A 27,671-nucleotide genomic window follows, 5' to 3' on the forward strand; every position below is an offset into this window, starting at 1 on the left:
CAAAACTGTGATACTAAACGTATGTCTTACACACTTAAATTTAGACTACTATCAGTAGGAGGATCAGAGGATCAGTATTTCCCTTCATTTTCACTGAGAGGGGACATTTCTCATACTCACCTGTGAGATGAATACAAAGTGTTCATCAGTATGTGGCTATAATCTCTCAATTTAATTTCCAATGTGATGTGCATTATTTCAACAACGTTTAGTGCACTGGTACAATATTGCATCAATAATAATAGAAAAACCAAACATTTGAATTTTGGTGGTATCTTACCACAAACTGTGATTAATGCACTTAATTAATGCACAATGCACTGATGTGGTTTCCACATGCAGTATAAAAATGGCATTAAAAACACAACTTCACTGAATGATGAAATTCCCACACTCCCTTTGATGGAGGATGTCTTAAAATAGCAACATGGAAATGTGTGGGTGGATAGATGTGTGGGCTAAAAATAGCACAGTAGAAATATCCATAAATATTCATGAATGGGGGGAAGAATCTGAGGCTACCTGCAGCTCTAAATATAGCGCTTCTGCTCGGATCCCTCTCGCAGGGACGAGCTATTTATAGCAGCAGCAGTGCCTCGCTCTAAGTGTGCACAGGGACCCATAGGAGATACAGCAGTAAAGATGAGGGACGGAAGCAGAAACGAAGTGGAAGCGACAGCCTCTGCCCCAAGCACAGGTATTTTTAGAGCTGGATGCCTTGTCCCCTCATGCCAGAACGTACAGTAGTGTGACTTAAAGAGATGCGCTGATGTGTATGTGTGTTATGGTCCATTCAGAAGAGTGCTCTCTCTGTGTCTGTATGTCTCTCGCTTCTGTATGTGAGCACGTGAATAGGGTGCACCAAGTTGATTATATAATACAGTGTAAGAGACATCCGTCTTGTCCTCATGCAACATCTGTGAAAGATGTGAACAGATGCAAATTGTACTTAAATCAGCAGGACGAGTACTGCACCTTACAAATTCACATGTGCTTTGCTGGGTGATTTGAATGTGCTCTCAGAGGTTTTCAATCTGCAGTTGAGGGAGAAGTTTAGGAAAAAATTTATAAAAATGTGTAATATTAATAATAATATTATTAGCAAATGTTACATTGTAAATAATAACAATAATAATAATTATGATTATTTATTATTAATAATAATAATTATTATTATTATTATCATTGTATACAATTGCCAGATTTTATATTTGGAGGTCTTTGAAAACCCCTGTTCTATGACCACATAAATGTTACATAGCGTACCATCACTTTCAGCAATATTTAATATGTGCTCACATGTTAAGGATGTGCAGATAAAAAAGTTAATAAAGCATAATACAGATTGCACATATTGAATAATAATAATAATAATACATTTATTTTATGGGCGCCATACGTGACATTCAAGGACACTTTACTTGCAGATAAAACACAAAACAATTTACAAGCAACAATAAAAAAAAAATGAGCTCAAGAATAACTGCTGTACTCAAGAAACCAGGTGTAGATCCAAATAATTTTGATAATTTCCATCCAATCCCCAATTTGACATTTTTATTTAAAATTCTGAAAAAGGTTGTTACGGCTCAGGTTCATGATCATCTTTTTGTGAACAACCTATACGAACAATTTCAATCAGGTTTTCGTTTCCATCATAGTACCGAGACTGCCCTTGTCAAAATTTCTAACGGCGTATTGGTAGTGGCTGAGTCAGGACTCTTATCTTTATTAATTCTTCTTGATTTAACAGCATTCAACACTATTTGACATGAAATTCTATTAAACAGACTGCAGTCCATTGGAATTGTAAGTACTTATCTCAGAGATTGTATATTACAGAGAGGTCTGTATCTCTTACCATTGGAGAAGGCGAAACGGCTAACTTAATCACGTGCGGCACCTCTCAGCCTATCGTGTAATGGCAGTGACATCAGTTGCAACATTCCCTAGTCTGCCTTTTCTAAAAAAAAAAAAACATTTTTATCAAGCTGAAATCTACATAGAGTTTCCAGCGAAAGTATTGTTTAGTGCTGAAAATTAGCACTAAATTAAATAATTAAATGATTAGCTATTTCCCCACAAAAGCTGTTTAATCAGCATAGTGAAGCCTCTCATCCCTTGACATCCATTCAAAAAACAGCCTCTGGTCTCCTTCCCTGCGTACCGTCAGAGGCGGAGCGTTAGCATTAGTCATTACGCTTTTTTGGCTAAAGGTTGCAGGCTTGCCTTCCAGTGGCTTTGCTCCTCTGGCCTGGTTCACTTCTTGTTTCTCTGGTCGCACTCAATTTGTTCAACTACTTTAATTTAGTTTAAATCTAAATCATCACGTATTACTACCGGTGTCCCTCAGGGATCAGTTTTGGGCCATTTATTATTTATCATTTACTTATTGCCACTAAGAAGCATTTTTAGAAAATACGGTATCCTTTTTTACTGTTACGCCGATGACACCCAGCTCTATTTATCTTCTAAACCTACTTCTGAACTTCCTCCATCCTGTCTTTCTAACTGTCTGAAGTTAAAGCTTGGTTTTCATGTAATTTACTTAAAGGGTTAGTTCACCCAAAAATTTGGGTAATTTATTATTTGGGTCATTTATTACTCACGTTTATGCCGTTCCACACCCTTAAGACCTTTGCTAATCTTCGGAACACAAATCAAGATATTTTTTGATGAAATCCGATGGCTCAGTGAAGACTCCACAGGGAGCAATGACACTTCCTCTCTCAAGATCCATAAAGGTACTAAAAACATATTTAAATCAGTTCATGTGAGCACAGTTGTTCAATATTAATATTATAAAGCGACAAGAATATTTTTGGTGCGCCAAAACCCCAAAATAATGACTTATATAGTGATGGCCGATTTCAAAATACTGCTTCAGGAAGCATCGGAGCATTATGAATCATCGTGTCGAATCATGATTCGGATCGTGTGTCGAACCGCCAAACTGCTGAAATCACGTGACTTTGGCGCTCCGAACAGCAGATTCGATACACTGATTCATTATGCTCCTGAAGCATTGTTTTGAAATCGGCCATCACTATATAAGTCATTATTTTTGGTTTTTGGCACACCAAAAATAATCTCGTCGCTTTATAATATTAATATTGAACCACTGTACTCACATGAACTGATTTAAATATCTTTTTAGTACATTAATGGATCTTGAGAGAGGAAATGTCATTGGTCCCTATGGAGGCCTCACGGAGCCATCGGATTTCAACTAAAATATCTTAATATCGTATGATTAGGTTCAGTAATTCCACTTTAATGGCAATTAATAGGTCCTTTTCATTGCCATTAAAGTGAAATAACTGAACCTAAACATAAGAGCTTGATAAAAATGCTTATTTTAGAAGAACATTTCAGACGGCACTTAGAGGCTTTTGCATCTGAAGTCTTCAATTGCTCTTTTATCGCAGGTTAAGAGCTTGGGTGTTATCCTTGACAATACTTAGTCTTTTGAAGCACATATTAACAAGGTTACTCGGACGGTTTATTATCACATACGTAACATTAATTGCCTTCGCCCGGCCCTCTCAACGAAGAGCACTGCCATTATGGTTCATGCTCTTGTCACTTCACGTATAAACTATTACAATGCTCTTTTTTTATGGTCTTCCCCTTAAAATTTTACACAAGTTATAGTTAGTGCCAAGCTCAGCTGCACGAATAATTACTAGAACTCCTACCATGGAACACAAATCTCTTGTTCTTCAACAACTGCTGGCTTCCTGTTACACAGAATATTATATAAAAAATTGTACTTCTTGATTACAAGGCACTATATAACCTGGCTCTTTCATACTTATCAGACCTACTTTCAATATATACTCTCTCCTAAACTCTTAGATCATCGTCTACATTCTCTTTAGTTCTTCCTTGCACATGTTTGGCCTCTATGGGATCTCGAGCTACTTATCTGTGGAACTTACTTCCACAGGACATTCGCAATAGTGGCTCTCTCCCCATTTTTAAATCTCGTTTGAAAACGCATCTTTTTAGGCAGGCATACTGGTGATTTTGTATATGTATCTCCTATTGGTGATAATAGGAGATACATATAAAAAAGGTTGATGCATTTGGTCATAATTGAACTTGATCAACATAAACTGCAGTATTTCGTGTTGGAACTAGGACAATAGAGACTATAAATAGATCTCCAATGTGTTGTCTCCTTTATCGTTTTATTGTTATTAATTTAGGCAATGCATTTCCTTCTCTTTCAAATATAGAAAAACAAATCGGGCATTCTCTCCTTCACACTAAGCTAATAACACACTATAGATGAATACCTTCATTAGCAATGGATCGTTAGTAAACAGACAACTCATCGGAGGCAGGACCATTGATTAATGAAATGACCATATATGGTTTGTGCCAATTTTGTGCTGGTTTCATTGGGAGTTGACTTTACCTGAGGAGGTTATTTTTAGGCCTCTCGCATGCTTCCACGTCAATGAGCCGAGGCTATTTTTAGCTTTGCATTCCTGCATCACATTGACCTTGAAGAACACAACCCATTCAGAGCATTTCTGTCTCTGTGTCTCAAGAGGTCTTAACCACTTCACAAAACCTGAATCTGTCACTGAGATGGACGGATTTACTGGCTTAGAGGAGGAAGAAATCTCAAATGCTTTTCCCTCATTCACTTTCACCATAACAAACGTACTAGATCTCTGTCTGTGGAATGAGGTCGAATGCTGTAGCTGTTATGACACTGCCAGTGTTGCTGTGTACAGCGGTTGTTTAAAAGTATGAGTTCACATTGAAAATATTGGATTAAAAACCTGGAGTTTAATAATAGAAACTTTTAGGATTTTTTTTTTAATATTTATGATGCAAAATAATAGAAAAATATTAAAGATTCTGCACTATTTCTGGGTCACTACTTAAATGTGTATTTATGACATTGATCATGTGATTCTTTACACAACTTGTCAGAGGTTTTTGCTTCCTTTGGATCTTCTCAAATCATGCTGGGTGCACAATATATTGCCATTTTTTTTGTAATTTTCAGAATTTTCTGTGTTCAGTATTGAATATTTAAAAGTTTCTACCTATTTTTACATTTAGATCATCGTCAAGCAATAATTTAAAGAGATAGCAATATTACATATGGCAATAATTGAACGCTTTAAGAGCACTATCTCTTCCAGAGCGCTTTTCTTTAAGAGCGCATGTCGAATTGAGTTTCTGTTTAATATTTCTGTATGATTCTGTAATATAATTATAGCTATAATTTTTTTCTTCTTTTTTATTTTTCTGACTATTTTTGACCCTGCAAATATTTTTGTGTTTTAATTTAATTTTTTATTTAATTTACATTACTTTGTTAATTATGTCATTTTATAATATTGACCATTTATCAGTTATCGGCCATAACAAAAATAAAAGGAAAATGTCAGTATTGCTGTACCCCTGTATAACATGATTGGCAGGTTTTACACAAATTTGTGAAATTCATACAGTTTGCTGATATGTGATCCTGGACCACAAAAACAGTCATAAGGGTCAATTTTTTGAAATTGAGATTTATACATCATCTGAAAGCTGAATAAATAGCTTTCCATTGATGTATGGTTTGTTAGAATAGGGCAATATTTGGCCGAGATACAACTATTTGAAAATCTAGAATCTGAGGGTGCAAAAAAATCAAAATATTGAGTAAATTGCCTTTAAAGTTGTCCAAATGAAGTCCTTAGCAATGCATATTACTTACAATTTTTATATATATATATATATATATATATATATATATATATATATATATATATATATATATATATATATATATATATATATATAGATTTACAGTAGGAAATTTAACAAATATCTTAATGGAACATGATCTTTACTAATGATTTTTGGCATAAAAGAAAAATCCATAATTTTAACCCATACAATGTAATATACCCGTGCAACTTATGACTGGTTTTGTGGTCACATATAATATATTTATATAATGTATTATTCACTAGTGGTCTCAGACTTCTGGACCTCCGTTTCTTTTTTCTTGAGTGCTGTAGTGTCACAACTGTTGGCTTGGTATTATTGAGGCATTGAAAAGTATCCTTGTGTCATGGAGATCATAGAGACTGTAATATAATGTATGTCTAGCTCTGTTAACCAACAAGGCTAGTGTTACATCTGGATTGACGCAGGCAGAGAGCGTCTCACTTCACATTTGTGTGTAATCATTTTTATTAAGGTCTCATTGACCTTCTTCTACACTGGTTCAGGTCATTGTCACATTGTACAATTTATCTGAATGTAGTGTAAAAATGCCTAATCAAAAGCAAATACAACATCCCAGGTAAATTGTGTTCACCTTTCTTTCTGTTTCTCTTTCCTCAGTTTTGATGTTGAGAATGGGCTGTCGGTGGGCCGCAGTCCTCTGGAGTCCCAGGCCAGTCCAGGCTCCGGTCTTGTGCTGCAGGCCAATTTCCCTCACAGTCAGCGGCGGGAGTCCTTCCTGTATCGCTCTGATTCTGACTTTGACCTTTCACCGAAGGCCATGTCCCGAAACTCATCCACGGCCAGTGAGCTGTGAGTATCACTCATCTCATTCATGATCCCCTAATATACTGTAGCTCAAAAATTGATTTCCCATGATGCATCAAGAAATCTCAGCAAATACATCACTCTACATACTAAATGCATTTACAATGGCTTCTCTGAGTAGAAAAAGTTTTTAATTTACACTATCGTTCAAAAGTTTTGTTGTAAGATTTAAAAAAAAAAAAGTTAATATTTTAAATTGATCAAAAGTGACAGTAAAGACATTTATAAAGATTTCTATTTCAAATAAATAATGTTCTTTTGAACTTTCTATTCATCAAAGAATCTTAAAAAAAATGTTTCATGGTTTTCACAAAAATATTGTTGTATAATATATATATATATATATTATAAATTGTTGTTTAATTTAATATATTATAAAAATATTTAAAAAAAAATTCAACATTGATAATGATCACAAATGTCTCTTGAGCAGTAAATCAGCATATTAGAATGATTTCTGAGGGATCGTGTGACACTGAAGACTGGACTAATGATGCTGAACATTCAGCTTTGCCATCACAGAAAACATTTATTTGAAATTGCATTAATAATTTCACAATATTACTGTTTTTATTGTATTTTTGATCAAATAAAAACAGCCTTGCTGAGCACAAGAGACTTCTTTCAAAAACCTAAAAATCTTTTAAAGTTTCCAATTTCAGTTTTCGTGTGCATGTTGTCTGATTAACTGCAAGCATCATGTGATACAAGCTGCACAAGTGTGTACTTCTGCTACAGTGTTTTGTGGCTGGAAGAGTTCTGTTAATTAGGACGGTAAACGTTGCCTCATAACAGATGTGGCTTACTCCAGCTGGTTGATTATGTCTGAAACACAGTTCTCCCAAGACACACCATTTTAATAGTGTATTACATCAAATCATATTGCTCTGTCATTTTGGAAAATCCAAGGCACTGGTTAAAAACTCCTTATTATTACCACTTCCAGCTGTTCTTTCCATCTGAGCACGCTTGCATGTCAGCTCTGGTTTGCTGGGATTTCACAAAGTCGGAAAAAGGGCGCCACATTCTTGTTTTTTTCTGCAGTTTATTTTTCCAGTCTACGTCAAAGCTAGTCGCCCAAATCGAAACACCTTAAGGCTGGTCCACACCGCCCCTACAAAACACCAACAGGCTGAACAAAACCAACTGCTGGTGTTTGTTAGGACGACGCGAATTAGTGTGTATAATTAATCGCAGGTCACCAACTCTTGTTGTCTTTTCAAAGGGAAGAGAGTTTGAAGCACTGGGAAGTCAACTGGCTAAATCGGTGAGAAGAGAAAAATATTGACTTGAAAGGGCTTTCCCGCATTTCTCCATTACAGGATCCAGGCTGGTTCTCTCCCCTAGACCAGTCTAACCTCAGACCTTCCCCTGTGTCCTCTTTACCACCATGAGCGATCGGCATGCCACCAATGAGGCTTTGGAATATATGAATAAAGTGTGTTCCCTAGTTTGGCTTTTCTCCCGCTGCTCCTCAAATACACATGCATGACACACCCTATCCAACCACGCTGAACCCATCTATGTTCTTATTACGTATTTCCATAAGCTTTTAATGTAGGATTTCTAATATCCCATTGGAGAGTCTGAGGTGCCTTCCTTATGCTGAGCCGTTTTCTTTATTTCCATTCAAACTGCATGTTAATCAAAAGCGTATTACCGCTCTCTTGTTCTTTTGAATGATGGTGTGCTGTAACCTGAAGCCAACCACATCCTTAATTCTCCACAGTTAAACTCTTAGTCATTCTTTTTCACTGATCCTTAAGTAATTTTATGTGCCTCCTTTTATTATTGGGAGATTAAAGAGCTGTCTTTTCCAATATGTCATTTTTGAGTTTGATTTGTGATTTGTTCATGTATTTTTCTCTTACAGACATGGAGAAGACATGATAGTTACACCATTTGCACAGGTTAGTAGTAGTATGGGTAATGAAAATGAAAAGCTTGCATAGTCTGACATTAATAGGCAATTAGAGGCTTTGCGTCATGTGGTTTCAGATGACCACTCTTTTAAGGAACATGGCAGTTTGACTCTACACCCCCTATATTTTAAAGAGAGATTAATCTCCTAATATTCACTAGTGACTTTTTTTGTGTAAGTGAAGTGTGCTGCCTTTGGCATTGGCGGGAACAGCCCTTCCGCTCTTATGCAGCTTGCTTTACGTGGGATTTGCGTCACCACTGTACTCGGTTTACAAAACAGGCTAGGAATCCAATACCGCATTTGTCGATATGGATGCTGACAGATGAGAAATCTGCATGGCTTTGGAAATCAGATACCCTTCATGTCCTTTTGAAACTCCAAAAGAGCTGCGGAAGTTAGGACAAACTAGGTGTTTTAAGCAAATCCTTCATTTACTAGGTCACCTCTTTATGTAACATTTATTTTCTGTCACTCACAATCTTGTTTTCAAGTAATAAGAGATTAACTGCAATAAGATCTTAAGACTTCCAAATTGTTGTTTCCTTGGTTAGTTATTTTGCTGGATAATAATAATACAGTCAAAAATACTGATAACCCAATACATAAATTTTTGCTAAATTATGAAGCTGTAAATAAAAAACGAACTTACTAAGGATGTGTTTTTGTTATATTGTTCTTCTCATAGGTCCTTGCCAGCTTGAGGACTGTGCGGAGCAACTTTGCCGTATTGACCCATCAGCAAGACCGTGTCCCGAGCAAGTAAGCCTTTTTACAGTCCCAGTAAATCCCTATTCAGATGCTTTTTAAGTCATATTTGATCTTATGAATCATTTCAGGAGGTCCACTGGAAACAACCCACCATCCATGTGCAAGACAAGCCTGCCAGGTTAGACAATAAACTCTTGTAGAAAAGCAAAACAGTACAACATTTCTTTTAATTACATATGGTCATGAACGAGTTTCAGTAGTCATGAATGTATTAATTGTATTTTGCAGAGGAGCCGTTTCAGAAGCTGGCAGTAGAGACTCTAGATGAGCTAGACTGGTGTCTCGAACAGCTCGAAACTCTCAAGACACGCCATTCAGTCAGTGAGATGGCATCCACCAAGGTAGATCTTCTAAAATAAAAGATGATTCCTCTTTGTCACCCAGGGACTTGCTTAAGCACTAATAACAATTCATCAGCACTTGCTGAAAACAGAAGCCGAATACTCAACATGCCTCTGTATGAATTACACATCGGAACGGGAATCATGCATGTTCTGAATCGCTCCCCTCCCCCAACCACATCGTGTGCTGAAAAATGTGAATGAGAGTGAAGTCATGGATGAATCTGAACCCCCACCCCCTCTATCTCCCCCCAATCCTACTCTGGGTTTCAGAGATGTGACGTGTGATTAGCCAACCCACGCAGCAACCACGTGCACGAGGATACATACTCTCACACACATATGAACACGTAACGTATCTAATAACCCTGCTCTGGCTGAGGTGAAAAATATAAATATATAACTGAGTGTGCAAAAACCTTTCAGAGAATTTAGGTTAAAATAACTTTATAGACAGTTAATTTAATTCTTTTTGTCATCAACTTTTGCAGTGCCATATTGCCATACTAAATCCTGTAAGAATGGCTAGTCATGGGGCGAGCTAAACTGCAACATATCTATATGATTTATTTATTTTGTTGAAAAAGTTTTCATTAATGTAAAATAAATACTCTATAAATAATCAAATATTCTATGTACACTTATGCATTTTTTCATAATTAGTTAATGTTATTATAAATAATGAAGATGAATGAAATTACTGAATTGTACATTAGCGTTCAAAAGTTTTGGTTTAGTACGATTTTTTTCTTTTAGATTTTTAGAAGGTCTTTTATGCTCATTTATTCCTGTGATGGCGAATCTGAATTTTCAGCATCATTACAGCATATGTAATCATTCTAATATGCTGATTTGTTGCTCGAGAAACATTTCTTATCATTATTATCATCGTCAATATTGAAATCAGATATGCTGCTTAATATTTTTATGGAAATCTAGGATTTTTGATGAATACAAAGTTTAATAGAACAGCATTTATTTCAAATAGAAACCTTTTGCAACATTATAAATGTCACTTTTGATCAAATTCATACATAAATCTTTTCAACATTTGAACATTTAATTCAATATACAATATAACTAATAACTGTATGAGTATTAATAAAACACCAGCAACAACATGACAGTAGATGCAAAGCATAAAGCTTTTCATCTTCAAACCAAGTGCACATGGTGCAGCCCCAGCCCCCTGTATCCACCCCATCCAGCCCCTGCATGTGCTATGGAGCCGTGAGCCAATCAGATGCCTCCCCTTGACCCAGTCTCTGTGGCAAATCTCATCTGATTGGCTAGCGTGTGGCAGAGAGTAGGGAGCTATACCTGCTGGGAGGGAGAGAGAGGGCTGCTGGGAGGAGCCTGATCTCTATGTTTACACATGAATCAGGCAGAGTAGGAGAGCAGAGCATGCGGCAGCGATGCAAACTCTTTCCAGTCAGCGGCACACGCTCTCAGCCCGCCACAGGTGCAGCCCATGGCAGCTGGAGCTCCCGGTGCTGGGCTGAGCTCTGCAGTGCCGCCGTGTGCGGTGTGGACCGTTAGACTGCTGTGGAACCGGGGAGCTCGGGCAATCTGGACCGGTGCACAGAACGTGTCTGTAGCATGTGCGCTGGCCAGAGGGAGCTTCTGTTTTGTTCAGGCTTCATTTTGTGCTGAAATGCCAGACGTCAGTTACTTGCTGTCTTTTTCGTGGATGTGTGTTCAGGTAAGGCTTGTGTTGTGATTCATCATGCTGGGAAGAAGCTCTTGCATTGTTTTTATTTGAAGTTGGGAGGGATGCTCTTGTTGACACTCTATAAATCATAGATGGTGCAGAGTGTTGGTGTGAGGATGTCAGTCTTGGTGTGTTTCTGATGTCCCTGTCTGTGTGTGTGTGTGTGTGTGTGTGTGTGTGTGTGTGTGTGTGTGTGGTTGGGTGGTGGGCTGCTACTGTACTACTGTACGTTTTGCTGCCTCAGTCGGAAGTGTTTCATTCTGAAACCTCGTGTATGATTACATAATAGCACTACACAGATGAAAGGCACTCTTGCTGCTTGGTCCAGCCCCTAATCTTGGATGCCTGTAGCTGCTGAATGAAGGGTTGCTACCACTCTGAATGCAGCTATATTCAGATCTGAGCAAGTCGTGTGATGTTTCACCCTTTAACTTTTCTTAATTAAACATGTAGCACATATTTGTGGAGAAATGTTGTTGAATAAAAGTGTTTTGTTCTCAAAAGATTCAATTGGGCACTGTATGGAAATATGAAAATGAATTGTATGGCATTATAAAAAATTAATTACAGGTTTTTGATTATCAAAGTGTACGTATTTTCTTGTTGTGTCTTGTTCTACAGTTCAAAAGGATGCTGAATCGAGAGCTAACCCAGTTGTCAGAGACTAGCAAGTCAGGAAACCAGGTCTCAGAGTTCATCTCCAGCACCTTCTTAGGTAAAATCAACTGTGGAAAATCCTTAATTTTGTCTTTTTTATTTTTTTTTATTTTTTATTTAATACAAATTATTTCATTTCAGATTATAATTTTGGCACATCACAAAAATATTATTATTTGTTGGGAAAAAAATACAAAAGTTTATATTTATATATATATATATATATATATATATATATATATATATATATATATATATATATATATATATATATATATATATATATATATATATATATATATATATATATATATATATATATATATACAGTACAGTCCAAAAGTTTGGAACCACTAAGAGTTTTAATGTTTTTAAAAGAAGTTTCATCTGCTCACCAAGGCTACATTTATTTAATTAAAAATACAGTAAAAAACAGTAATATTGTAAAATATATTACAATTTAAAATAACTGTGTACTATTTAAATATATTTGACAAAGTAATTTATTCCTGTGATGCAAAGCTGAATTTTCAGCATCGCTACTCCAGTCTTCAGTGTCACATGATCCTTCAGAAATCATTCTAATATGCTGATTTGCTGCTCAAGAAACATTTGATTATTTTCAATGTTGAAAACAGTTGTGTACTTTTTTTTCAGGATTCCTTGAATAGAAAGTTCAAAAGAACAGCATTTATCTGAAATACAAAGCTTCTGTAGCATTATACACTACCGTTCAAAAGTTTGGGGTCAGTAAGAATTTTTTTTTTTTTTTTTTTTGAAAAGAAATGAAAGAAATGAATACTTTTATTCAGCAAGGATGCATTAAATCAATCAAAAGTGGCAGTAAAGACATTTATAATGTTACAAAAGATTAGATTTCAGATAAACACTGTTCTTTTGAACTTTCTATTCATCAAATAATCCTGAAAAAAAATATTGTACACAAATATTTTGTACAATTGTACACATTAAATGTTTCTTGAGCAGCAGATCAGCATATTAGAATGATTTCTGAAGGATCATGTGACACTGAAGACTGGAGTAATGATGCTGAAAATTCAGCTTTGATCACAGGAATAAATTACTTTGTGAAATATATTCAAATAGAAAACAGTTATTTTAACTTGTAATAATATTTCACAATATTACTGTTTTTACTGTATTTTTAATTAAATAAATGTAGCCTTGGTGAGCAGACGAAACTTCTTTTAAAACATTAAAAATCTTAGTGGTTCCAAACTTTTGGGCTGTACTGTATATATATATTAGTTTTAGTAATTTTTGTACTTCAGCTTAAACGTATTTGACTTTTTAAATTTCCATGTAATATTTATATTTTATTGTATTTCAGCTTTATTACAATTACCAAATACAGTAGTTCTAGTTTTAGTTAACAGTAACACCGCTTTAAAGACAACATTCGCTCAAGCTGGAGGAATGGACTCCTCAAATCCATGTTATCCATCATGATTTAAGAATGTCGTGAATAAGAATTTGAGAATGAAGAGTATTTTGTGCATCAATGGAAGCAGAAAATGTTGACCTAAAATGGCCAATGTCACAAATTTCCTTCAGATTTGGTTAGTGACTCAACCACTTTACATCATAATGTTTCTCTGTTTTAAATCCTATAACTTTCTATTTATTCCCAGGTTTTCAATGCTCATTTAATGAGCTGTGTCATCGCATGTAGTTATAAAAATGAATCTGTGTTGCAGAGAAGCAACATGATATGGAGATTATGTCCCCACCAACCAAGGAGAAGGAGAAGAAAAAGCGGCCTATGTCTCAAATCAGTGGAGTGAAGAAACCCACACACAGCTCCAGCGTCGCAGCTTCCAGCATCCCACGCTTTGGCATCAGCACTGACCAGGAAGATCTGTTGGCCAAGGTGAGCTCTCACGGACAGTAAAACACCCTATCGGCAACTAAAACCACCACAGTTAACATGGAGTTTATCTGCGGTAATTATAACAAAGTTCAATACTGTTTTTAATTGCATCCAACTCCCTTTTACAGGAGTTAGAGGACTTTGACAAATGGGGTGTGGATATTTTCAAGATATCCAAGTATTCTGGCAACCGACCGCTAACGGTAGCAATGTACACAACCTTTCAGGTACAAAATGGGGAATAAAAAACTTGACTCATGTAGTTTTGGTCAAACCATGACTATAACAAGTGTCCTGAACCTGTAATCCACAGGAAAGGGACCTGTTGAAATCCTTTAAAATTCCTGTAGACACATTCATTACCTACATGATGGCACTGGAGGAGAACTATCACTCAGATGTTGCATACCATAATAGCATCCATGCAGCTGACGTGGTCCAGTCCACCAATGTCCTGCTCTCCACCCCTGCCCTTGAGGTTTGTCTCAATCAACTCCCTTTTTGTCATCTGCTCATTAGTCTCTGAAGCAATGCGTTTCATATGTGGAATTCTGTTTTGCTAGGCTGTATTCACCGACCTTGAAATCTTGGCCGCAATGTTTGCTAGTGCGATACATGACGTGGACCACCCCGGAGTGTCCAACCAGTTCCTCATCAACACAAGTGAGTGGCCGTGGCGGAGCAAGAGCAACTTGTCATTGTGGTTACACACTGTGTTGTTTACTAAGAGCCTAATACTTTTCTTTAGACTCAGAGTTGGCTCTTATGTACAACGATTCCTCTGTTCTGGAGAACCACCACCTGGCTGTTGGCTTCAAACTACTGCAGGAAGAAAACTGTGACATTTTCCAGAACCTGACCAAGAAACAGAGGCAGTCTCTACGCAAAATGGTCATTGACATGGTGAGGAAATGGAGGCAATGACAAATCTGTGAGGCTGTGATGAAGAGGTCCAAGCCTGAGAACTACAATCAACACATGGTTTGATTTATTTACTGTGTGTATAACTCTTTACAGGTACTAGCCACTGATATGTCAAAGCATATGAACCTCTTAGCGGATCTCAAGACCATGGTAGAGACCAAGAAGGTGACAAGTCTGGGCGTGCTACTGTTAGACAACTATTCTGATCGCATACAGGTATACTTTGAGATTCTTTGGAGCAAAGACATTTTATATTGATACAAATTAAAAGTCCATGATTAAAAATGTATGGTTAATCAAATACTTAGGTTCTTCAGAACATGGTGCATTGCGCTGACCTGAGCAACCCAACAAAGCCCCTGGAGCTGTACCGTCAGTGGACCGATCGCATCATGGTGGAGTTTTTTACTCAGGGGGACCGAGAGAGAGATAAGGGTATGGAGATCAGCCCCATGTGTGACAAACACAATGCTTCCATTGAGAAATCACAGGTGAGTGAGGGAAAATGATATGTTTATATTTTATAATATAATTTTTGTTAAATAATTAATATAATATAATATAAATTTGTGTTAAGAATAATTTACATTAATTTAAATAAAGCTTAAATAAAATTAAATATAAATATTATATAAAAAACATGACATTAAAAAACTTAAACGACAATTAGAAATGTTGCTTTGGCAACTAACTAAAATAATAAAATAAGGAAAAAAAAAAATTTCCTAAAATTACTTTAAAACTGAAATAAAAAAATAAATTAAAGCTAAATAGAAAAAAAACTACCAATACTAATAAAAAAGACAAATGTACATAAAAATACTAAAACTTAAACTTGAAAATGAAAACTGAAAATATAAAATAAAAGTTTTGAAAAACTACACTAATACATAAATAATACTAAAATAACACTGATTCCAGATCAGCACCATAATAAAAAATATATAAAATGTACTATACTACATACAGTATATATATATATATATATATATATATATATATATATATATATATATATATATATATAGAGAGAGAGAGAGAGAGAGAGAGAGAGAGAGAGAGAGAGATACTATATCTGTAAGTTATATGAGTACCACATACAGTTACTAGTGAAAATCCACTTTTTGTAAAATGATGATACAAACTAATATTTACTTCGTATGCCTCATCCATCAGGTTGGCTTTATTGACTACATCGTGCACCCACTGTGGGAGACCTGGGCGGATCTGGTTCACCCTGATGCCCAGGAGATTCTCGACACGCTGGAGGACAATCGTGAGTGGTACCAGAGTATGATCCCTCACAGTCCCACTTCCACTCCCGAGGACAAGGGCGGTATGGTTGGGATGGGAGCGATGGGTGGAGGCATCGCCTCAGCGGGGGAGAAATTCCAATTCGAACTGACCTTGGAAGAGGAAGGGGAGTCTGACGTTGAAAGTCCGGTGGACGAAGAGTTCACTACCATTGCACAGGATTCCTCCAGGACAGATCCAGAAGGCAAACATCCATCTTTGGCTCCCCGCACACAGCACGCCAACCTGACCACCCGCTCCCCTGGCTGCAGGACAATGTCTTTTAAGATGGGCGAGCCCCCAGACAGTGAAGATGAAGATAGAGAACTTGACCAAGAAGGGAAAAACGTGTCGTGTCTGCGTCTGGGAACATAACACTAGTGCACTTTTTCATTTCGTTTTCGTTTTATTTCATACCTCTTCTTTACCACCTACCTATCCCTCTCCATCCCATTCTTAGCTTCCTCGGGCAGAGGCGACACAGTGCAGGAGAGCAAAGGAGAGGCAGGAAAGCTTCCATGGGACATTTTTTATACAGTAGTCACCTTGCACTGGAGAGAACTCCTACTCAACGGACTGTCAAACCATGAAGCGTTCTTCATTCTCAGTTTCATGACTTCAGCATGCCGTTTGGCTTTACTGTCATGCAGTCTAAGCGTAAAACTGCCTGTGATACGGACTGAGAGGAAATGTACTCAAATGTCTTCCGGTGACATCCCAGGTTTAAAGTTAACAAACAAGTGGACCTTTGAGAGCCATCCGAACATATTGATTGATAAACAGGACGCTTTTTATGTGAGACGAATGTGCACTAAAATGTTTTTTTTTTTAAAGATACACTGTTGACTTAAAGCTGGTCTATTAGGTATTAGCTGAACAAAAACAACCTAACCTTAACACAACAGAACATCTCAGGATTCAAAGAAACGATTGCTTTCATGTAGCAAACAGCTTGAGGGTACCCACATAGTGACCGCCGTCTTCCTTGGATCACTATAAAATCTGTAGACTGAAGTCGAGCCATGATTGTGATCTTTTGTATTTGTATGTGACGCCACCTAGTGCTTAATAGTGGAACTGGAGCCACATTTATAGGATTTACCACTCCAGCCGTACACCGTGGCTTTGTATTGTTGTTCCTTTGCACAGATGATACTCATTTGACTATTATAATTTTTAACTTAAAACCCTTCTCACCTGTATTTGTAGAAATGCTGCTTTAATTTATGGCATTCACATGGTTTACATATGCTTCTCATTTATTTTTCTATTCTGCTTCATCCAAAGCACGAGCGTATAAGCATTAATATGTCGTATGTCATGGTTTTAAAGCGGCTTGCTTCTGATATAATAGGTAGCACTTTAGAGATATCTTTGTCATTGCCAAACGTTGCTCCATCAGTAAGGGCTGGAGTCATTATTAACGTACAGAAGACTAGGATTGGCTGTGGTCAGCAGGGTAACCAGCATGTGTACGCGCCCTGTAAGGTGGTCTCTGGAAGGCTGGGCTAGATTGGAAACCCACATTAGCTGTATAGGAAGTGATCGGTGTCCTTAAACCACATGTGTACTTTCTCTCTCTGTTTCTGTGCTGGTCACACTGAAAATATGAGGTATATTAACATCTTTTCAAATGTATGATGTCTAAACAAAAGTGAACGTTTTGTTCTTAAACGAGAGCTGTGAGCTGCAAGAGAAATGAAGTTGTCTACAACATAAAGCCAAAGTTAGTTTTCTGTGCCAGACCTTTTGTGTTCTTTTGTTTTCAGTGATTGATCAGTGCTCTGCTCTTCACAGGGACATAGCCAATGACAGTACAAGTGCCAAGCAAGCATGATCCATGCTGTACTGTAATTTCCATTGTGCCACTGGCTAATTTCCATCAATGACATCTACTACTGTCAGCAGCATACTGATTTGATCACTTCTTTATTCAAAACTGTTGTTTTGTCAAGCTGAAATTTTATTTAAGATTATTCATAACAGTTTTCAAGTCTTTCTGACTCGATGTGCTCATTGTAAGTCAGATTGTTTATGTCCTTTTTATACCATGGTATGAATTTTAATATTGGATACAGTGAATCTTTGTATGTAAATGGATTACAGTAAATGGGGCTTTTAATTATTGGCTACATGTTGATCTTAATGTCAGTCTGTGCTCTTTACAACAATGTTTCGTGTGGTGAAAGAAAGGCTGAGTGGCCATGAGAGGTTTCGACTGACTGTACATGGCACACCTGTGTTTGGTCTCTTTCTGTCGCAGTTCTGACAATCCCAACAGTACTGTTTACCACTACAACGCTGTTACTAATGTTGCTGTGATTGTTTTCCTGTTCCCAATGCCAATAAACGAAGAATATTATTAGTAAGCTGGACTCTTATGTGTGGAGTGTTATATGGAAGCCCGTTTTCATCTCAAGAGGAAAAAAAACTGCTTTGGTAAATCATAATTGACATAAAAAGTAAGAATTATGACAAAAACTCAATTATAACACAGAAAGTAGAAATTATGGCATAAAAACCGGTTATTTTACAGTGCCGTAGTTACATTGTAATCACTCAAATAAGTACTGAGTACTAATAATGAACTACATGTAGCTACTTACTGTAGAGCTGTTGGTTACTTGTAATTATGCATAATTTACTGTTATTACTATAGTTAGTACATGTATTAACGTGTAACTACGGCACTGTAAAATAAAGTGTTACCAAAAAAACATAATTATGACATAAGTTTGCACATTTTATGTCATAATCTCTCGTAATTTCGATTTTTTGCTCATTGTTTCGACCTTTTGTCATAACTTATATCTTTATTTTGACTTTATGATGTCATAATTATGACTTTTCATTAAAATTATGAACCGTAATAAATTATAATGAAATGGGCTTTCATAGTATTAAACAAAAACGTCTAAAAATGTTGCTTCATGCATCCAAAATACTGCTAAGTCGCTAAGGTGACCGAGCGAGCTTGTGATTAGCTCATCCACATGTCAATCATTGTTTAGCACCGCCCCCTCCCAGCTGACTCCCGTCGAGTGACGAAAGCACGAACGCAGGTGCACAGGCTGGGAACTGCATCCAACCGCACCAAATAAACCTCCTCTTACGGTAAGCTGGGCTTTCTCTGGCAACATCATACCGCTTAATTTAGCGTTTATTTCGAAATGTTCAAGAAGTCGCGTAGAAACGTCAGGAAACCAATGGTTTTAATTTAAAAACAGCGTAACCTTCATTTGACATCGCTAACTGGGGTGGCTCATAAACAGCCTCTGCTGTATAATCCATCGCTGCATGCTAAAACATGTCAACTGGTTTTTGACACTCACCACTGTCGCTGACAGTTATGATGGATGCTATCCGTTTGATCGATGCGGTGTTAGTCACTCACTGACCCGAATGGTAATGGAAATCAGTCCGTGTGTTAAGCGGATAGATGCTAACCAGAGCTCTGCGGACTTAACCATTATCAGCCATATAGCAGCCAGCAGAATCGCTCTCACAGGCTGCCGTTTATTGCAAACATAGCAGCATTTCTCATACGCAACGGTTTCCTGCTCTAATCTTGTACGCCAAGCCTGAACCATATGTTTGAATTAAGCCTTGATGTGTCTGCTTAGGTGGCCTGATTAATTCTGAAAAGAGCAGGAATGAACATTCAGAGGTTGGTTTGTTCCTAAATGGGGAAAGAAACCCTTGGACTTCCACTATAAAATGGAAATATTGGAATAATCTTCCTCTGACAACGTTGTGTGCTCAGTTTCAGACCGCTAGCTAAGCCGGCACAAAACCTTTAAAATCCCTGGCTACACTGACTGCCTAGCTAGCTCAATCCAGAAGGATACAGGGATAGTGCCAGTTACACCCTCTATTCAATGTGAATTTGAATTGTAATTCAGCAAACAGAATGAATAGGAAATCATACTTTTTTCAACATATTGCCAGGAATCGTTTCTGATGCAATTGTGCAATACATATTGAATTGTTTATGAATAATCAACCTTGTAGTTATGTAAGTTGTCCTATCTAATTGCTTCCATGGTAAATGTTTGGAGAATACACATCAATGACTTCAGTTCCACATGAAATGATTCAGTTTATTGGGAAAGACTCATTATCCTGCAGTTATTTGTTTCTACTTTTCAGTTATGCAAATGAATGCCTCTTTGCATTCACTAAAATAACCTGCTGTCATAAATTGTGTGGCTGTGTTAATCTGCAATACTGAATTACCATATTGTGTATTAATCAAAGAGAATATGAAATGGCTCAGTCCATCTCAAGTTGTCCAAAAATAATACAGTTGGTTGCTTGACCATTTTACATTTTTTTAAATGTATTTTTATTACCTCTATGCATTAGTAATGCAAAACCACCTATTTTTTGTTTTACTTTGTTTAAGCAACTGTCAAAAAAATACTGCTCATTGTAATTATTTATGTTTACACTTCTGTTGATTTCTCAATGCGCTTGAGTAGATTTTTTTCCCCCCAGATTTCTAATGGCCCTTGTTCTGTAACCAGCAGAATATCAAACTCATACTTATTTTACAGCAGAATATCATAAAGGACTTATTTCTGTGAAATAGTTCCTGTCTAGTCCACCGCCATATAAAATTAACCCAAAAGTTTAGGGTATTTTTAAAAATGTCACTTTCTCACCCCCCATTACAAAAATTAAAAGAAGCATGCACATTATACTCACCAAGGTACCCCCTAAAAAGTAGACTCAAATGCTTTCCATTATAAACTGACTTTTAATGAAATTTGATGTATACAGTAAGGCCTTGTTTACACCTGTTATTAAGATGCATTTTGGTTGATCGGATCACAAGTAGACGAGGGAGAGACCTACCCATTTACACCTGATGTTTTAATCCATCTCTCTTGTCCACTTTCAACCACTTCTGTTCTGATATCTTCAAAGGAATGGGAGTGTAAATATATGGACTTTTTTAGATCTTTCGATCTAATGGACAAAATATGCTCGTGCAATTTACATATGAACTTTCCCAGAGACAATGGAAAAACATAGAGAGCATCAGTTTTCATTTCTGCTCTAACATCCTCAAGACTATGTTAGAAATCAGGAATGGTGAGAAAACATTGTGCTTGGTACGTTCAGACTAGTGCGCTTCCCATAATGTTTACACATTAAGTCAGTAGGCGGAGAGTAGACGGTCTTTTGTGGCTGTTCGAACACATTCAACTACTTGAGCGTTTACACTACGAAAGCAATCCGGTTGAATGCGATTTCTACTACCTCTGGAAATGGACAAGCTCAAAAGGATTTAGACAGCCCTTTTACACCTGTATTTAGCGTCATCCACTTGTGATCCAATCAACCCAAACGCATCTTAAGACCAGGTGAAAACAGGGCCTAGATGTACCTTGAATGTCTTTGTTTCAAGGAGCTTGGGCCAACCTGAGCTGAGATGTTAAACAAAGTAAAATAATAATAATAATAATAATAAAAAAAGTGTTTTTTTCCTATTACATACAACAAAAAAGGAAACAAACAAGCAACCTCCAATATACAACTGGGGATGGATTGAATCAAGTATGTCATATGGAAGTAAAATGGTTTGTGAAGGCTGTTAACATGTATGGTATGAAAGTAGAATAGAATTTTAAGAATGATCTTTCATTGTTGCAGATGGCCTCAGCAAATGATGCTCGATATGGACAAAAAGAGTCTACGGATCAGAATTTTGATTACATGTTTAAGATCCTGATCATTGGTAACAGCAGTGTCGGGAAAACCAGTTTCCTGTTCCGCTATGCTGATGACTCCTTCACACCTGCTTTCGTCAGCACTGTTGGCATAGACTTCAAAGTGAAGACCATCTATCGGAATGACAAGAGGATAAAGCTCCAAATATGGGTGAGGAGTTTATCGGAAGCTTCCTATCAAATTAAGTTTTTCTTTCTGCTTGAGTCTGGAGTTTTTGGTTACATTTCATTGATTTTGGTTAAGGGTGTTTTATTGATAGAACCAAGACATTTTCACTCCAACTACTGTATATTTCAGGACACTGCTGGGCAGGAGAGGTACAGGACCATCACCACTGCATACTATCGTGGCGCTATGGGCTTCATTCTTATGTATGACATCACCAATGGGGATTCCTTTAATGCCGTTCAGGACTGGTACGATAGTGCTTATTTTTGTCTGTATTTCATTCAATTGATACATTTGCAAAGGTATGACCTTGTTTCTGTCAAACTGCAGGCTGTCCTGAGAGCATACACTATTTTTGCAACAACCTGGTGTGATGTGATATGATTCCAGCCACTTGTAATTTATCCACAGATTCCACACTAAATGCAAAATTGCTACACAACATGACACAATCACAGCGATGAAATGAAAATTCACACTATTTTCTAAATTAATGTTATTAATTTTATTGTGAACAATTCTTCCTTGTAAAAGTTTATTTTTCTTTTTTTTTAAATTTGACCTCACCTAGTGTTTTTATCAAAATTGCACAAATCAATCTTTTTTTGTAATGAAACCACTTTTCTCTGGTGACGAATGGTGGGGTTCTCCAATCATTTAGTCCACTAATCCACAATCACTCCACAGTCGATTGCAAGCTTGCATTTATCTACCTTAATTTTTGAGTGCAGTGCCCACATCTCAAAGTCCAATGAAAAACCAATGGATAGAACCAAGTCCCCGCCCTACTTCTTTCTTTTCTTTTAATAAAAGAAAAGGTGCAGTGTGTAAATATTAGCGGCATCTAGCGGTGAGGTTGCGAACTGCAACCAACGGTGCTCACGCCTCCTTTGCGGAAAAAAATAGGGAAGCCACGGTGGCCGTCTGGCCGACACAAGACAAAGATGTCATCTACTGAGACAGCAGAGAGTACTTTAGCCAGTCAAGCAATGAAGTTTCTTCTAACTTCTAACAAAGAACGGTCTCTGCTTCCAATAAACAAGATGACGACTACTACTACTTCTTTGTGTGTATTCAATGTAGTGACGATGCAAGCCGCCTCTAAAAACATGAACGATTTAGAAGAACAACAACATAGTGACTAAATGCACTCTGTAGAGCAGTTTGTCCATTTAGCATAACGGCGACTTAACTTTTAAGGAGACCCGCGGTGTATTTACATAGAAATGGCTCATTCTAAGGCAGGGGTGTCCAAGCTCAGTCCTGGAGGGCCACTGTCCTGCAGAGTTTAGCTCCAACTTGCCTCAACACACTTGCCTGGAAGTTTCTAGTATGCCTAATTAGACCTTGATTAGCTGGTTCAGGTGTGTTTAATTGGGGTTGGAGATAAACTCTGCAGGACAGTGGCCCTCCAGGACCGAGTTTGGACACCCCTTTTCTAAGTAGGGCTGGGCGATATATCGAATGCTTTTGTTATGCGCTTTTCGTCTACAGCTCTGTCTATTAAATGCTGCTCCATTTGAAAGCAGGTGATGGCGATTTAGCGGTAATCAGGAAACCGGCTTTACTGACGAAATGCGCGTGACAAAAGCATTCGATATATCGCCCAGCCCTAGTTCTAAGGCAATAAAAACATAACGGTTCATTTTGTAAGGTCTTTATACACCACAGAAAACACAGTAATGTATATTATATTGCATTTCTGTCAGTAGGTCCTCCCAAATTTTACACATTGCACCTTTAATTAAACTTGGATGTACCTCACAATACTGAAGAAAAGATCTAGCGCTACATCCATTTCATCCATTAGACCTGTCAGTCAATAAATAGGAAAACAAAGTAACTTGCGTTACTTATTTGAAAAGGTAACTCAGATGTTTTGTTTGTGATTATGTAACTCGCTTTATTTATGCATTATCCTGGACACTGAAGCAAACAACGATAAAATATCATGGCTTTTTTCTTGGTTGCTGCTGGTTAGCACAAGATCTCAGATTTACATAGAAAGACATTTATCATCACATGTTGCTTTACCACATTATGCCTGGTACATAAGGACACGATGTCAGAAGTTTTTAGTTTATGCACATTTTTAAATGTAATGTGTCTGGTTTTTATTATTTAATTGTTTGAAAATATACACTGCCCTTCAAAAGTTTGGAAACGCCCTAGAAAAGTGGGGTTTTGGACAATATTGGCATGAATCCTTTTTAATTTGTGATAATTTTGCACTAATAAGGGACAACACAAACTACGAAAGCATATTTTATTACATAAATGGCTTATAAATTAAATCTTATAAAAACAATTCAAATTTTCGATTCCTCAAAATATCCACCATTAGCAGTTATCTGACCTAAACTGGGTTCTAATTGGTTCATTGTATTCTAAACTTAATTGGCAATCAATTGTTGAAACTATTAAGGTGCGCCGACCCAAAAATCTTTTACAAACCTGGGCCAAGTTTAAACCAGTAACCAGGCATCACAGCTGGCAAAGGGGCATGTCTGACTTTGACATGTATATATTGCCAATATTATGTAATCAAAATGAAAATTGTTATTGCTGGTCTTCAATGATGATGTCAAGTTACTTTAATGTATTTGCACCAAAAAATATAAGGATTTATGCTGATATCGTCCAAAACCACACTTTGCCAGGGGTGTTTTCAAACTTTTGGAGGGCAGTGTATATATATTTTTGGTTACACTTTATTTCAATGTGACATAGTTACATTGTACTTACTCAAATAAATAATATTAATTAACTACACATACTTAATATAGGGTTTGGTTTAGGGTTATTTACTTGTAATTATGCATAATTTTCTGTTATTACTATAGTACTACAGTTCAAATGCTATTTCCTAATGTCCTCTTATTTTCTTCTTAGGTCCACACAGATTAAGACATATTCATGGGACAATGCTCAAGTGCTGCTGGTGGGAAATAAGTGTGACATGGAAGACGAGAGAGTGGTTGCTTCAGAGAGAGGAAGACAGCTGTCTGAACAGTTAGGTGAGTTTTCCTGAACAGAATGTTATTTACACTTTTGCATCTAAGAAATTCCTTCATATGCAGGATGTTTGTCTATAACTCGAGGTTATTATATTAACTAAAGGTTGTTTTTTTTATTATTATTGCTCTTTCACCTCTTTTAACTGTAACAGGCTTTGAGTTTTTTGAGGCCAGTGCCAAGGATAACATCAACGTGAAGCAGACATTTGAGCGTCTCGTGGACATAATCTGTGAGAGGATGTCCGAGAACCTGGAGTCGGCAGATCCGTCCATTGTTGGAAACAAGCAGGGCCCTCAGCTTAATGAGCAGCCACAGCGCTCCACCAAGGACTGCGCTTGCTAAGGGTCGCTTTCAACCTGTCAACCATTCCCCTGCAGATCGAACAATGGACCGCTCAATGAAGGAAGGCTTCGGTAAGAGAAGAGCTGATGGGATGCGGCTGAGAGCCTGCCATCTCTCTGTCACTTTTGTGAGGTTGACATCAGCGCATTTGTGTTTTTCTGGTTATGTTGGTATTAGTAGCCAATGCTCTTCTCATCTCATAATAATTTAACAGCATCTTTATAGTACTTTTTGACTACATTTCTGAAAAATTCTAAGTATATTTTGTGTCAAATGAATTCCAAAGTGAAATGTTCATGACCATTTTTTATGTATGTTTTGGGTTTCATCAAAGTCAGATTCACACAGATATTCTTAATACATTGCCAAGAGATATTTTATTCTTTTCTAAACCGACCAATATACAGTGGACCAGACTCTTGTGTGGAAACTATCAGCATAAAGGCTTATCCCAAGATAGATAGTTTGAATGAATCCAAAGCTTGACTGTTTCATAAAGTACTGTTTCACTCTTTTATTTATTTATTTATTTTGTTAAAGAGTGAAAACTGAATGAAAACACTCATTTGCTCCCTATTACTTTTAAATAACAGCAGGTGTATTTTGTAAAACATATTATATAAGTAAAAATGGTATATGTTTAATAATAGATGTAATTAGGAAGAAATAACTATGATGTGCTTAATTGCTTCTTGTTTTTGTAATATGAAGGAATTAATGAATTTAAGTGGTTTTTCAGTTACATGTTCTGCTTTTACTCCGGTTCCTCCAAATGGTGGACTCCTAATTTTCCCACGTGTGAGTGTCTGTGTGCATGTTAGTATGTCATCCTAGTATATATATTTAGTTTCTACAGGCTGAAAACTCAATAAAAGCTTTAATAAAGAGAAACTTGTTCAAATAAAAGCAGCTATTGTGTTTCTGGACAAGTCTGTATTTTGAAAAGACAGTAATATTAAAACAAAAAGGCATTGGAAACACTATAAATACTGCAAAGATACTCATTTGTTACCTGGTTGAATATGCACCATTAATTGATCATGTGCATCAGTTAAATCACTAGATTGTTATTTATTTATTGCTTATTTATTTACATGCGTTTTATTGATGTACGTGTTCTGCGTTAGATCAAGACAACTACTGCTATTCTTATAGAACAGGCATGGATCCCTGAAATGTCTCACTTTTATCATTCAGTTTTAAACACAAAAGAGGATGAATGTTTGAAAACCTTGTGTCTGTAGAACTACCATGTGCTTATTTTCCCTATGCAATTTAGAAGCTTTGTTATACCAAATAGTCACTGAATATGCAGGGACGCTGTGTTTGTAAGGTGCGTAATTTATACCCTCCATTTATAAACTGTTTACAGTCCGTCCTAAACAAATGGCAAACCACTGGGATTTACTTTTTTTATACAGTGAAATTTGACACACTATTATGCTTTATATGTAGAGTAATCACTGTTAAAGTACTAGTCATAAAAATTAGTTTAAAAAGCAAAAGTTTTGGTTTTGATACTCTTTTTGTAGTTTGGCAGTTTGAGTTTTGTTCGTTTGTTTTGTAAATTGTACAATAGTTATCCAATTCCCACACTATGACATGTCTTTTTATTTCAAGAAAATAAAACATTAGTGATGTACATCATATAATGCTGTTTTTCACCCTGGGAGAGGATGGGTAGAATAAATCACTGTATTAGCAACTGGTATAAGCAGGACACTCAATGTTATGAGTTTTATTTTGAATGAAATGGCCACATGCATCTGTTTGAGTTAAATAAAAAGCTGTGTTTGAAATCTTTTGTGACTTAGTGTCATTGGTATTGACCTTACCTTTATTTGTGATGTAATCAGGGCTGCTGCTGGACAAATGGATGCCCCAAGGTGTGATGGTTTGTTTGTAAAGATAGGTTTGCTTCGTTTATATTGGAAGTGTATTATGTTTTAATAAACAGTGTTGGGGAAAGTTACTTTTGAAAGTAATGCATTACAATATTACGTTACTACCACGGGCGTAACCCCCAAACAATTCAAACAAAAACCATTGTAAATAAATGATATATACTTAAAATAATGGACTATATGCACGGGTTACTTCCTGGTTGTAGTTAAGCCAGCTCGAGCACTTCCGGTGAACTGTTAGCTGTTCATTTCTGTAGTCGTTGTACATCGACAGAAAACCATCTATGGTTGACTTTTTAATGTTGTATTTATATTTTAATGTAGTTATCACATTTACCTAATTTGCCAATAAACCAGTTTTATTGATTGCAATAAAGACGAAGCTATTGGGACTGTTTAAAAATGCCTTGTCTGTAATTAGACA

General features: G+C 36.7%; 2 protein-coding genes across 4 annotated transcripts in view; both read left to right on the top strand.

The window, feature by feature from the left end:
* The window catches only part of pde4ca (phosphodiesterase 4C, cAMP-specific a), a 51,230-nt gene extending 32,801 nt beyond the window's left edge, over positions 1-18,429 (top strand). For all 3 annotated transcript variants that reach the window (XM_067364268.1, XM_067364270.1, XM_067364271.1), the window contains 14 exons: positions 6,364-6,555; positions 8,444-8,480; positions 9,180-9,253; positions 9,331-9,380; positions 9,491-9,603; positions 11,936-12,029; positions 13,690-13,862; positions 13,991-14,089; positions 14,176-14,340; positions 14,426-14,525; positions 14,611-14,765; positions 14,880-15,002; positions 15,095-15,277; positions 15,963-18,429. In XM_067364268.1, coding sequence (XP_067220369.1) covers positions 6,364-6,555; positions 8,444-8,480; positions 9,180-9,253; positions 9,331-9,380; positions 9,491-9,603; positions 11,936-12,029; positions 13,690-13,862; positions 13,991-14,089; positions 14,176-14,340; positions 14,426-14,525; positions 14,611-14,765; positions 14,880-15,002; positions 15,095-15,277; positions 15,963-16,454 — 2,050 coding nt within the window. In that variant the 3' untranslated portion in view covers positions 16,455-18,429. The remainder of the gene's footprint in view (positions 1-6,363; positions 6,556-8,443; positions 8,481-9,179; positions 9,254-9,330; positions 9,381-9,490; positions 9,604-11,935; positions 12,030-13,689; positions 13,863-13,990; positions 14,090-14,175; positions 14,341-14,425; positions 14,526-14,610; positions 14,766-14,879; positions 15,003-15,094; positions 15,278-15,962) is intronic.
* A 685-nt stretch (positions 18,430-19,114) lies between these two features.
* rab3aa (RAB3A, member RAS oncogene family, a) lies at positions 19,115-27,123 on the top strand. Its single transcript, XM_067362573.1, has 5 exons — positions 19,115-19,193; positions 21,738-21,965; positions 22,113-22,231; positions 24,876-25,000; positions 25,153-27,123. Exons 2-5 carry the CDS (start codon positions 21,738-21,740, stop codon positions 25,341-25,343), a joined length of 663 nt encoding a protein of 220 aa, XP_067218674.1. The 5' UTR covers positions 19,115-19,193; the 3' UTR covers positions 25,344-27,123.
* Positions 27,124-27,671: the final 548 nt, after the last annotated feature.

Source organism: Chanodichthys erythropterus, chromosome 16 (genome assembly GCF_024489055.1).
Source record: "Chanodichthys erythropterus isolate Z2021 chromosome 16, ASM2448905v1, whole genome shotgun sequence".
Taxonomy (NCBI): Eukaryota; Metazoa; Chordata; class Actinopteri; order Cypriniformes; family Xenocyprididae; genus Chanodichthys; species Chanodichthys erythropterus.

Coding starts and splice junctions, on each gene's coding strand:
- rab3aa (XM_067362573.1), top strand. CDS start 21,738: ATGGCCTCAGCAAATGATGCTCGATATGGACAAAAAGAGTCTACGGAT. Junction 21,966..22,112: donor GGATAAAGCTCCAAATATGG/GTGAGGAGTTTA, acceptor TGTATATTTCAG/GACACTGCTGGGCAGGAGAG. Junction 22,232..24,875: donor TTTAATGCCGTTCAGGACTG/GTACGATAGTGC, acceptor TTTTCTTCTTAG/GTCCACACAGATTAAGACAT.